At 43.8% G+C, this 12,829-nt stretch overlaps 2 protein-coding genes across 3 annotated transcripts in view; one reads left to right on the forward strand and one right to left on the reverse strand.

Moving 5' to 3' along the window:
- The window catches only part of MTOR (mechanistic target of rapamycin kinase), a 113,081-nt gene that overhangs the window by 40,346 nt on the left and 59,906 nt on the right, over nt 1-12,829 (forward strand). The gene's annotated exons all lie outside the window — the stretch shown is intronic.
- ANGPTL7 (angiopoietin like 7) lies at nt 1,744-9,267 on the reverse strand. The gene is made up of 5 exons (XM_043992309.1): nt 8,898-9,267; nt 5,258-5,358; nt 4,741-4,935; nt 4,011-4,209; nt 1,744-3,642 (listed from the first exon to the last, which is right to left on the reverse strand). The coding sequence occupies exons 1-5, from the start codon at nt 9,265-9,267 to the stop codon at nt 3,473-3,475; spliced, it is 1,035 nt and encodes a 344-aa protein (XP_043848244.1). The 3' UTR covers nt 1,744-3,472.

The following is a 12,829-nucleotide window of genomic DNA, read 5'->3' on the forward strand; positions in this document are numbered from 1 at the left end:
TTGGGGTTGTTTTTTATTTGTTTGTTTTGCAAGGCAATGAGGGTTAAGTGACTTGCCCAGGGTCACACAGCTAGTAAGTGTCAAGTGTCTGAGGCCAGATTTGAACTCAGGTCCTCCTGAATCCAGGGCCGGTGCTTTATCCACTGTGCCACCTAGCTGCCCCCTCTAAGACATGTTCTTAACAATTATGCTTGGATTGCTCATGAAGAGTTCAGAAGACAGTAAACAAAGCTAACTGTCATCTCAAGGTATTTCCTTAACTGCTTTTATAGCACGTACGTGTTAGGCAAGTATCCGAAAAAAAGAAGTTAAATACATGGATTTTTGGTTTTACTGCTGTGCTTGATAAACAGTGGCTGTATGAATATCAAGCAATTCATTTCTACTGCATCTTTACTTGTACATTTGTTCTTAGGTGGCCTAAATCATTTAAATAGAAATAAAATGAGTGGAGCAAAAATAATGAAAGCAAACAGCAGGTAACTTTACAAATAATGAAATGTGAACCATTTCTGCCCTTCTCTAGAGTAAAGTAACTGGGTTAAAATTAAAACTTTGTGTTAAGGAACACTTTTGCGATTGTAGTCATAAAAGGTATACATGTTGAAACATGGAATGACATGTAATATTTATGGGACATCTGTCTTTACTACAGCTCTGAGTGTTCCAACCCCTAAAGTACCCACAATAACTACATCTGTGGCTATAACCAGTTATCCCTTTATCCCCCAACCATGTCAGCCCAATATGTAGGCAGTTTCCTTTTTTTAAAAGAACATTTTTTTTTCAATTACATGTAAATTTTCAATACTCATTTTTGTAAGGTTTTAAGTTCAGAATTTTTCCCCTCCCTCCCAAAGACAGGAAGCAATCTGATATAAGTTATACTTTACAATCATGTTAAACATATTTCCACATTAGTCATGTTCTGAAAGAAGAATCAGAACAAAAAGAAAAAAAAAACACAAGAAAGAAGAAAAAAAACCAGCAAAAGTGAAAATAGTCTGCTTTGACCTGCATTCAGACTCCATAGTTCTTTCTCAGGAGATGGAGGGCATTTTCCATCATGAGCCTTTGGCATCGTCTTAGATCATTGTGTGGCCAAGAAGAGCCAAGTCTGTCACAGCTGATCATCACCCAATGTTGCTGTCACTGTGTAGTGTTCTCCTGGTTCTGCTCACCTCACTCTGCATCAGTCCACTTAAGTCTTCCCGGGTTTTTCTGATACCATCCTGTTCATCCTTTCTTGTAGCACCATAGTATTCCATCACATTCATATACCACAGCTTGTTCACCCCGGTGACCTTATTGTTATCTCTGGGTTCTCCCTGCTTCTTTGGTTTCCTGGGTTTCCTTGAGCACTAGATATTACTTAAAGATTCTTCCCCCCTCTCCTAAGTGGTACAGTGGTTAGAGCTTCAGAAAGACCTAAGTTCAGTTCTGACCCAGCCCTTTACTAGCCATGTGACCTGGGGCAAGGGACTTAACCGCTCTCTGCCTCAGTTTCCCCAACTGTAAAATGTGGATAAAAGCACCTTCCTCCAAGGGTTATGGCGAGAAGCAAAAATCAAATATGAGAATATTTGTAAAATGCTTTACCAGCTTGAAAACACTATGTAAGTGCTAGCAGCTGTTGTTGTCATCTGCTTTTCCTGAAGGCTTTATGTCATGCTGTACTCTCAGTGCACCAGACCGATGAAGATTAAAAATTTAAAGGAAACATGGGTTTAAACATTTATTGTAGAGACAGAAAAGTGTTGGAACATTAAAACACAAAACAAAGTTTTTACCAAGTCAGATGCCTATGTACAGTATGAGCCTTGCTGTCACCTTTCTCCATCCTTCAGCTACTATTGTCATAGTCAGGCCCCCAAGTGATCCCTTGAACAAATATAGATATATTAACTATGAACATTTTAAGGCAGCGAGTCTATTTTCTGAAGGAATCCGAGTTCATTCTTCAAATCTCCACCTACCTAAGATAATAAAATATATTGCTATTTCAACCTGTTAAGTGCTTAGCGGTGTTCCAAGCCGGTAACATTTAAATTAAAAACAAAGGCTGCCTCCAAGAACCAAACTTGTTATTTACAAATGACTTAAGTACAGTGAATTAACTTAAGCTTTCTTTCTCTGATAGCAAGGTTCCATAATTCTTGTTGGCTTGTAACCATGTGGTTATTTTGTTTTGTTTTGTTTTGTGGGTCAAGGAGGGCTAAGTGACTTGTCCAGGGTCACACAGCTAGTAAGTGTTAAGACTGGATTTGAACTCAGGTCCTCCTGAATCCAGGGCCAGTGCTTTATCCACTGCGCCACCTAGCTGCCCCTCATGTGGTTATTTTTGATAGTGTTGTTTTTTGCTCAGCTCCGCTGCAATGTGAAGTCCTAAATCAAAGCAATATGTTTCTGCAAGTGTGTGTGTGTGTGTGTGTGTGCGCGCGCGCGCACACGCACTAGACACTTTTTAAATGACAGTCTTGATAAGGATAGAAAAGCTAGAACATTATGGAACATTTAACTGTTTCGCCTTCTAGTAGGATATTAAGTTACTAAAAGAAATCTGTCTCCTAATTTTAAAATTCTCTGACTATAATTCTTGCTACATAGTTCTAAAGAACAAGGAGGAATCTCCATATTAATTTTCTGGGCTCAGATTGCTGTGGTTTTCACTGGGCTGTGGTAAGATTCCTTGCCAGCAGCCCATATACCTAGCAGTTCCCTCCTTCCCACTTAGTCTTGTGAGAGCTTCTAATAGTGACCTATACCTCGTTTTTTCTGACTTTACCTAGAATCACTCTGTGTACCTCATTCCCTTTTGTACTGTATTATGATTGAGGGCAAGAAGGTGAGATGCTGAGACTCTGATTGTAAGGCCCAATTCCCTGGAGTTTCCTCTGAGAGTAGCTAAGACATGGACTAGCTCACCTTCAACAGAGCAATTACTCTGTTAAAGAATCTTTGAGACCAAAAGCAATTTCATTGGGTTTTGAAATAGAAACTCCTTGCCAACCTCACCTATTCCCAACCTTCGGTATCTCTCCCATGGTTTGAAATAATACAGTTCATTTGAGCAAGAGATGTGTTTTCTGTCTTCACTTAATCCTGGCCTTGGAGAAAGTGTAAGGCACAAACTCCCGATTATTTTCTCCTGAAATGAGAATCATGTGGGCAAAGACTGTGCCAGAAGCCACAGGCTAAGCCCATTCTGACCCACTGAGAAGAATGCCCTAAGAGTTTTAAATGACTCTCCCTATTTGCTGTCCCTACTGCTGGTAACTGATGATGTAATGCTGGTGCTTGGTTGAGCCCAACAAAGGTTTGTACTTGTCTCGATGAAATGAATGATTTCATTGGTGCTTGATTATAGGTGATTTCCCATCCCTACCCCTACCACACTACCTCATTGCCCACCCCCAGCCTTATTGGTCTCATAAGATTCTGCACCCCTCTTGTAGTGAGTGTGAGCTCCTTTTTAGGGTTCAAAGTCTTCAGGGCGGATCTTCATCTCTACCTTCCTGAGGGAGTAGCTAGAACCATGCCAGCCATACCAGGTGATGCCATCTGTGTGCTTGTTGTGCTCACCATGGCGATAATAAATCCCATTAAGGTTGGAGTCTGTGCAGCAATTATACCAGTATCCACCTGTCAAAGGAAGCAGATCAGTTCTAATGAATTCATGTCACTTATTTTTTTTCATGTCACTTATTGAACAGGTGCCCATGGGCACCCAAGTCACCTCTCTCTGAACCTCAGTTTCCTCATTTGTAAAATGAAGAGGTTGGACTGGATGAACTTTAAGGTCTAATGCTTTGATCTTAAGCATTTTGAGGCTAAATGACATATGGTACCAGTGATATGCCATGTTAATTTTGAACAACAGTAAGGACAGGAAAACATATTGTAGTCTGTAACAAAAACACTAAATCTCAAATGTCAGTGATATATCCTACTCTGTCTGCCCAGCTGGCACCACCTTTGGACAGGATTCTGCCCTTCCCTTCCCACCTCACCTTTTCTGAGTTGGACACAGTTGTCCAAGCACTTGTCATTGTCCTTGTCCTTGGTGCTGAAGGCTGTGTTGTTGTGATAAAGGAGGGCATCCCGCCCTGCATTGCCACTGTAGTTTCCCACAAAGATTCGATAACTGTTCAGCTCGTTGCTTAAGGTGAAGTGACTGTACTCAGCAAAGCGTATGTCACCCTCCCAGTCCTGGTATGGAAAAGAAAGAGTCCTATTGAGAAGGTTACCAAATGGCCCTTTTCTCAAGAGCTTAAGGGAAGACTTAGCTTTGTGTCTTCTTTCTTAGACTTGTATCTTTTCTGGCAGAGAATCTGAAAACTTGGTTATCTCTGCGCCTTCCTTAACTGGAAGTCAGGAAACCTAGGTTTTAGATCCAGCTTTATTGCTGGATTCAGCATATGACCTTGAGCTAGCCTCTGTTCTCTGTTCTTCATTACCCTGTCTGTGGAATGTAGCTCATAATCTGTTGTTGCTGTCTCCTGTTCAGAGATGTCATAAGGATGAATGTAAAAACATAAATCACCCTCTTGGACGACCTTGGGGAGAAGGACTACAGCTATACATTTGTGATTTTTGTCTTAAAAGGAACAAATCCCCTGCCCATTATAAACACTTCCAAAAAATAAGCAGAGCCTGGCCCCACTGAACAGAGGCCTTGTCCTGGATCCCTGTTTTGTGCTCCTTGCCCCTGCTTCTCATCGAGCCCGTTCTATGAATTACCTCCATCTCAATCCGCAGAGTGGTTGGGCGTCTGGACAGCCGATAGATGTTTTCATTTCCTAGCCAGAAATCCCCACGGATGTTGCCAAAGCCCAGTTTGTATTGTTTCCAGTCACGGTGGAAAGAGACGAGACCGCTTTTCCGTCTCTGGATAATGGTCCAGCCACCACCTGCGGTTGTCATATCACAGAATACCTGTGGAGGACAGGGTAGCACAGACTTAGGCTGGCTGTCTAGTTGCCACGCACAAAAAATATTCGTGTTGAAAAGTAATTCGTGTTGGAGGCTTTGCTGAAGATGCCTAGGTCTTTCAGAATGCCCCCTTGACTTGACTTGGTGTGGATGAGAAATCACATTTTGGGGGCAACTACAGAATGTTACAGATTGGTGTACATCCTGTTAGATTTCTCCCATTTCCCTCCCTAAGGCTGTGAATAATGTCTGCTGTCTCTATATTTGTTGAGGTGGGCCCTGAGGAGGAATGAGAATGTCAGTAATATGCTTTGAGGGACCTCACCTCGAGCTCAGGGCTTCCCAGGAACTCGTCAGCAGGAAGCTTATACACACCGGAGATGCGGTAATTCTTCTGGTAGAGTGAGGAGCAATCATAGACAGCATCTGTTTAGAGTGGAGCAGAAACCACAGCAGGTGAGCATCTCAACACAAGGTGCTTGCCTAGTGTGGGACTCCCTTTAAAACAAAGGAATTCACATTGGCATTAATTAGGTGAAAAGTTTTTAAATGGATGTCAGTGTGATCTGGTGTTGGTGACGAGGCAGGTTAGCAAAGTGGACAAAGTGGTGGCCTTGGAGTCAGAAAGACTTGACTTTGCATTGCCCTCTGACATACACTGGCCGGCCATGTGACCGTGGGCAAAAGTCACTTTCTCCCCCCCAGGTGATGGAGGCAACAAGTTCTCTAAGTTGGTGAGAAGGAGCTTCCTAATTGCGAGTTTTCTGTGTTAAGGAAAGAAGAAGTCCAGCTTCTCCCCTGGCCCAGGATTGATGGTTGATGTACAAAGGATTTCCCCTGGCAGCATCACCAGGAGACAGACTGATTTAAAGCCCTTGCAAATTGATGACTGGCTGTTGCAGTCGAGCAGGGCCACAGATGAGGCTGTTTAATAACAGACTTTCCCACTAAACGGGTCCTCACAGGGAGCCAGGAAACTCTCCTGCAGGCAGCTGCCTTAGAGCTGTGCATACACTGTGGATTGCTTCTAGTTGGGCCAAAGCAGACAGATTTCTTTATTTTATTTGAGGTTTTCTTTTTTCTTTGATGTATTTGGATTAGAAGTATATCTTGTAAGTGCTAACACCAACTTTAAAACGCCAAACCTCTCCCATCAGATTTTCAAGTGTTCTAAGCACCAAAGTAGAAAATTTCTCCCAAGTGAATTCAGTATCAGATTCAATGGAGCATCTCCTGTTTATAAAACTGGGTGCATCCTTGACTAGCTAAGAGGAAAAGGGGTCTCAATGGCATGGACCAGCCTGTGTTATCACGGAGGCCGTGTCCTACACCATCTGCCCTTTCTGTAGAGGGTAACTGCTAGTGCAAACCAAGGCCGTAATTGCAGGAGATGGATTTCACGCTCTTTTAAAATCTAATCTCTCAGCCACTTAATACCCTAATTTCTCTCACATCTTTAATAATGCCAGGCTCTTAGGCCTCAATGAAAACACCTTCAGGTTAACCATTTGAGATCCACTCTAGCAGTATTATTAATAACTTGAAAACTGCAATGCATTGGCTAGATTGACCTCCTCTGCTCTTGATGAAAGTGATTTTCGACTGTCCTTGAAGGTGCTGCTCACTGTGAAACGCTGTCTTATGTCACCCCCCCCCCCCCGCCCCTCCAGCCCCCTTTCTGTGTTGACAAGAGGTGAGAACATTCTGAGAAGGGCAGTGGTCCCCAAGAAGGACCTAGAGGAAGAAAGCATTGATGCAGTGGGTGTCATTCTATAGCCTACTTTACAGGACCAAAAGAGAGGAGCATGGGGGCACTTAAGAGGACAGCTAATAATGTATATATGTACAGTGCTTCATATTTTGGAAAGTGTTTTTGCCTAAATGATCTCAATTTACTTGGCCTCCTTGCAGAACAAATGGGTATGTTATCCAAGAAGGTGGTGATCTCCATGAGTCTCTTCATTAGCCACACGGTTGGTAACGATGGAGCAAAATAGGGAACCTCCTCCTAGGGACAGAAGGGTAAATGAGGTCGATTCCCAAGGAAATGTACGCTCCGGCTCTTTCCCTTGGATGGCAAGCTATCTCTTAGTGTTTACTCTTATGGGGAGAGCTAGCCCAATGGTCACCTTCTGTGTTTGTTAGGCATTGTTTGCCAGCCCCTTCCCCCAAGGGGGCTTGCTTTCCCACCGCACCCAGGAGGGGGGCCTCACCCTCTATAGCTCTGTCAGTCAAGAAGTATTGTGCCAAGCACAGTACTGATGATACAGAGAAAGGCAAAAACATCAGCCCTGCTCTTGAGGAGCTCACAGTTTGAATGGGGAGACAACATGCAGATAACTAGGTACAAACAAGTGAGGGACAGTAGAGAGAAGGCAAGCCTCTGAAGGCACGGCACTGAGGGGAACAGGTCCCCTGCTGTGGGTGGGATTCCTCTCAGTGATTCCATAGAACATGCACTTGGTGATTGGTGTGGAGCCCCCTCTGGGGACCTTATTTTTCTGTAGGTTACAGCTGGCAGAGTGAGTTTCAAGGGACTAAAAGGGAGGAAGATAAAGTCAAAGCGGTATTGTCAGATGGTTTCATTTTTCAGTTAGCATTGGTGTTTACTCTTCTATAAAATGTTCTGAAGATCCATGGGTAACCCCAAAGACAGGTTCAGGATGCAGATGCTTGGAAATAACTTTTTTGCGTGTTGGTCTATTTTTAAAAGTTTGCAAGATTTTTTCATGTTAATCTTTTCTTGAGCCAAATTGAAACCAGTGACCTGTTTATTTGACCTGTTGCAAATGTTTCTTTGTTCTTTGATCAATAATGAGCATGTTTCTCTTGTTAGGGGAAAGACAGGACACCCACCGAGCCCTTGTCAACTTGCAAATAACTGTCTACTGTAACAACTCTCTCTGGTGCTAACAAATATCTTTTTTTTTCCCTAACAAATACCTTTGAATGTCAGCTAGACTGAGCCAAACAAACTGCAAATCATTTTTGCTTGATCATTTAAAAACAAGCCATGCTACTAAAGTCCTATTCTACTTCTCTGTGGCATGGAAGTGCCCCTTGTTTCTCTCTCTCTCTCTCTCTCTCTCTCTCTCTCTTTAATTTAGTGACCCTTGTTTCTCAAAGGTATTTCCAGGAGGGTTCAGGTTTTGGCAGGAACTAAGCTAGAAGGAGTTAGCATAAGATTTCGGAGATGGAGTGCAGTTCTGTCTCTCAAGGACTGGCATACCTAAAATTGAGAGGCTGATCACCAGGGTATTGACCATGGGCTTGTGGATTATTTCCAAGGCAGAGATTCACAAAGACTGTCTCACAGGTTACAGAGAGTGCAAACTTCACACTCAAAATCAGACCCACACAAACCCTCCCCTCTAACCCTATGCCCATTTTGTGGGTAAATTTAGGGAAGAGACAGGAGTAGGAGATACGGGAAACTTTTTGGCACCAGTCCATTCTGAATTTAAAAAGCTAACTCTAAAAAGCTCTCTTAGATTGGCTGTGTGACAGCCAGGGTAGACAAGAAAAGAGCTCATGGGTCTCCACTGGCAGATAGAAGATTCCACTACTTACTCCCTCACCACAATGAATATCAGAGACCTAAAATAAGCCATTTCCAGGGCAGCAAATGGCAAAGTCTGGGCATCACTGGTTTCTTTATGTGGATCAAGTTCATTTGTAAGGAAGCGACACTGGGCATGAAGACATGTGTTCTCTTGCTGTGTAACTTTGGATGTTTCACTTCTCAGGACCATGTTTGCACCTTCTGGTTTCACAAGATGTGAGGATGAGGGGAACTGTGAACTTATTGGGAATCTTTTTAAGGAAATAGAAATGCAAGGGCATGAAGCTGACCCTTTTATAGAGAGGGGTGAGGAGCACACAGTCCCTGAAGAGGGGATCAGAGTTACTTGTGTGCCGGCCAATTAGAGGAAAAAAGAGGACCAGACGAGGAGCTTTCGCCTTACCTGCTGAAGTCTGGGTGACCGTCTGGGCTGCCTGTAGCTGCATCATGTCGATCTGGTTATTCAGCTGGGAGAACTTGCTCTCGGCTTCAGTGAGGCGCGTGGCCATCTGCTTGGTGTGGCTCTCCAGCTCCATTACCTGCATGACCACGTTGACCCAGTCGCTCTCCTGCTTTTTGCTCAGCACCCCCAGCAGGCTGGTCAGATTGGCAATCTGGACCTTAAGTTCTCTGGCTTCCTCACAGCAGGCAGCAGCCTTGAGCTGGGCAGGTGGCTTGCGCTTTGGGGGCTTCTCCAGCCACGCAGGCTGACCGGTGAAGGTTAGGGTTAAGACGAGGAGCCAGGCCAGAGAGCAGAGCGTCATGTTCAGCATTTTATCTCTGGCTCGGGGCTCTTGAGGCAGACTGTTGAAGATGGCTAAGAACTCTAGAAAATTGGAGTCTGAGAGTTGCTCTCCGTTTTTTTTTTTTCCACTGCTCTCTTTACTGGCCAGTGCTCTTTCTTTTCTCTTCAAGACCCCCTTTGTTCCCCACAAAGTTTAAGTTCCCGAGGGGTATTCCTTAACCCTCCTTCTGAAGTCTTCATTCTCTACAGACCCAGCATCTTAAATATATTTGCTTTCCATACCTCCACCCCCACTGTGGCCCTAGTGCTAGCCCCTCCCACCCCATCTGGGAGGATCAGGTGTCTAATGGGTGGAGTCCTGCAAACTTGGGCCAGAGGAAAGGGGAGGAGGGATAGAGGGAGAGAAGGCATGAGTCTGATTTCCCTTTCCCAAACAATCTCTGGACTGAGAAGGGACTGGAAATTAGCGAGTTTCCAGTTAGCTTAGCCTGTTGGATTGTGACCCTGCCAGGGTCTGGCTGTCTGTATTAGAGAATAGGCTGGGGGCAGGAAAGGGTCCAGATCCAGCTCTAAAAATTATATAAGGTGAGGGCAGAGGGATTCCAACTGGAAATGAGAATCCCTATTCCCCTGGGAGTCCTGTGAATGTAATTCGTGCTGTGTTAACTAGAATCCGTTTTCTTGTACATGTTATATTTTGGCAGAGCATGGAATGCTCTTTTAACTAGATTGGTTATTCCTTTTGTTTGATCATCACTCCTTATGCAGCAAAATCCCTGCTCTACCTAGATCTTAACCCTGTCTTGTGCCTGCTTAAACACTTCTCTGCTGCCTCTCCCTGTGACTTTTCTTGAAGCTTGAACTAGGAATCTTTCTAGGGACTTAGATCTCAGAAACATAAGACTAGAGACAAGTCTTTGAAAAGAAAAGTTGTAATTTGTCCCACGAGACCTGCCCTCTTGATATAATTTCTCTCCTTTTATACCTTCTGATTCCATGGGAAATAGGATTTAATTAGCTTTCTAAGACTTGTCATTTTGCAAGAAGGTATGTACAAAACTGGAGTGTCTTGGTGCAGGAGAGAAATTGAGAGTTTGTGGATCCCCGGGGTAGATGTCATGTTTCAGGCATTCTCTTTGAGATAAGTGTAGCCAACAGCAGCCTAATACTTCAATGAAGAAGGTTATTAGTTTGAAGAAAATATACCGTCAATCCTCCTTCAATTTGTATCATCCCCCAGAGAATGTAAACTCTTTGAGGGCAGGTACTGTATTTGCATTTCCCTTTTTTGTCTTTGTACCCTCAGTACCTTGCAAACCCTAGACACTTAAGACACTTAAAGGCTCATGGAATTTAGCTAAACTTCCTTCAGGATTTCTTTTATCCTCTTCCTCTAAGGGATAGTCACTCTACCATACCCCAAAATTGCTCCAATTGGCATTTTAAGAAGCTTGTGTAACAGAAAAACTTTTGATATGTTTGAATGGGGTACCTTTTTCAAAAGGAATAGGCCAAGGAAAGGAAGAAGACATTTACTTGAAGTAATCCAGGAGCAGAGAGGGAAAGAACACTGGGGTAAAGACCAGTAGAAGCTGAACCAGAAGAGAGCGTGTCATCAGATTTCTTATCTGGACATCTGCTGGGGTTCACTCTTGCTCTCTCAGTTCTTCCTTTCCTCCCTCCTCTCTCTTCTCCCATCTTTCTCCTCTGCTTCTCTCTCTCTTTCTTGCCTCTCCTCCTCCCTCCCCCCCACTCACCACTGAAGAACACCTAATGTTTCCTTGCCTGTCTTTAATGACAGTTTCATTCTTCAGAAGGTGGGTTAACCAATGAGGGGAACCTCTATTCCTTATCTGATTACTGCTAATGATGAGGTTTTTAGAAGGTAGAAGTTGGGGGAAACTTAGGCAGTGTCCTTTCTGTCTTAGAATTTTTTAAATGTTTGGAATGGACTGAACTGTGGATTACATTTTGGGAGAGTAAATTTCAAAGTGTTTGAAGAAAAGAGAGTTAAAATTCTCTAGGGAAGTCAGCCTAGGAAGGATAGTAAGTTTTCAAGAAAGAAATTCTGGAGAGGGGGCAGCTATGTGGCTCAGTGGATAAAGCACTGGCCCTGGATTCAGGAGTACCTGAGTTCAAATCCGGCTTCAGACACTTGACACTTACTAGCTGTGTGACTCTGGGCAAGTCACTTAACCCCCACTGCCTTGCAAAAAACCAAAAAAACAAAACAAAACAAAAACCCCAAAACAAAATTACTGGACTTGGTACAACAGACATGTTCTGTGGGTGTGATCTGCTGAGATTTTTGCTAAACTTTTGACTGTCTCCCATACTCTTCTTGTGGAAAAGATAGAGATGTGAGCTCTTAGATGATATAGTACAATTAGGAGGTTATGGAACTTGGCAAACAACTGGAGGTCAGCAATGAAGTCAGTCTACAAACATGAGTGCTAGAGTCCTCCAGGGATTGATTTTACAAGTATAAGATGAGTAGACATGACTGGACATCAGTTCATCTGAAAACAGTATGGAGTTTTTAATGCACTATACGCTCAGGATGAGTCAACAGTGTAATATAGAAGCCAAACATTTAGGCCACATTAAAAGAGGCATAGTGGAGGGGCAGCTAGGTGGCGCAGTGGATACAGCACCAGTCCTGGTTTCAGGAGGATCTGAGTTCACATCATGGTCTCTGCGCTTGCTGGATGTTTTCTAGAGTGCTGTGCTCAGTTTTGGTTAATGTTTTTGTTGTGGTTAAGCCATGTCTGACTCTTCATGACCCCATTTGGGGTTTTCTTGGCAGAGATATTGGAATGCTCTACCATTTCCTTTTCGAGCCCATTTTATAGATGTGGAAACTGAGGCAAATAGGGTGAAGTGACTTGCCCACAGCTAGTAAGTATCTGAGGCCAGATTTGAACTCAAGAAGATGAGTCTTCCTGACACTAGCCTGGTGCTCTGTGCACTATGGCTCCCCCTAGCTACCAGCTAACATTTTGAAAGAATATTGGTAAGCTGGAGAACATCCACAGAAAGGTGACCAGAATGTCAAGAGGCCTTGAGAGCTTGCTCCTTAGGCATTGGTTGAGAGAACCCTGGAGAGAGAACACTTGCAGGAGACAATGAAAGGTGCCTTCCAAGTGTCTGGAAGGCTGGCAGGTGGTTAAACTTGACCCAGTTGGCCCCAGTGGGCAGAACAAAGAAGACTGTATGGTCATTACAAATAGGCGCAACTCCCTCCTAACAGTTGGCACTTCCCAAAAGGGAAATGGATCGTCTGTTGCTGGAGGTCACTTGCACCTCACTCGAGGTTTTCAAGTGGTTAACGATCACTTGCTGAATGTGATGGGGAAGAGATTCTTGAGATCATGGATGGGTTGGATTGCTTGACCTCTGGAGTCCTGCCCAACTCTGAGATTGTGCAGAGACCAGAGATCATGAAGTGCTATCACAGAGCTCCAAAGTCAGGCATACCTTCTTGCCTTTTCCATATCCAGAGCTTCCATCTCTCTGAGGGCAGATTCTTTTAGGTCCGTAGAGATGCCCTAATAGGCCGGGACTTTCCAGGCTGGTCTGTTACCTCAGGT

Source organism: Dromiciops gliroides, chromosome 3 (genome assembly GCF_019393635.1).
Source record: "Dromiciops gliroides isolate mDroGli1 chromosome 3, mDroGli1.pri, whole genome shotgun sequence".
Classification (NCBI taxonomy): domain Eukaryota; kingdom Metazoa; phylum Chordata; class Mammalia; order Microbiotheria; family Microbiotheriidae; genus Dromiciops; species Dromiciops gliroides.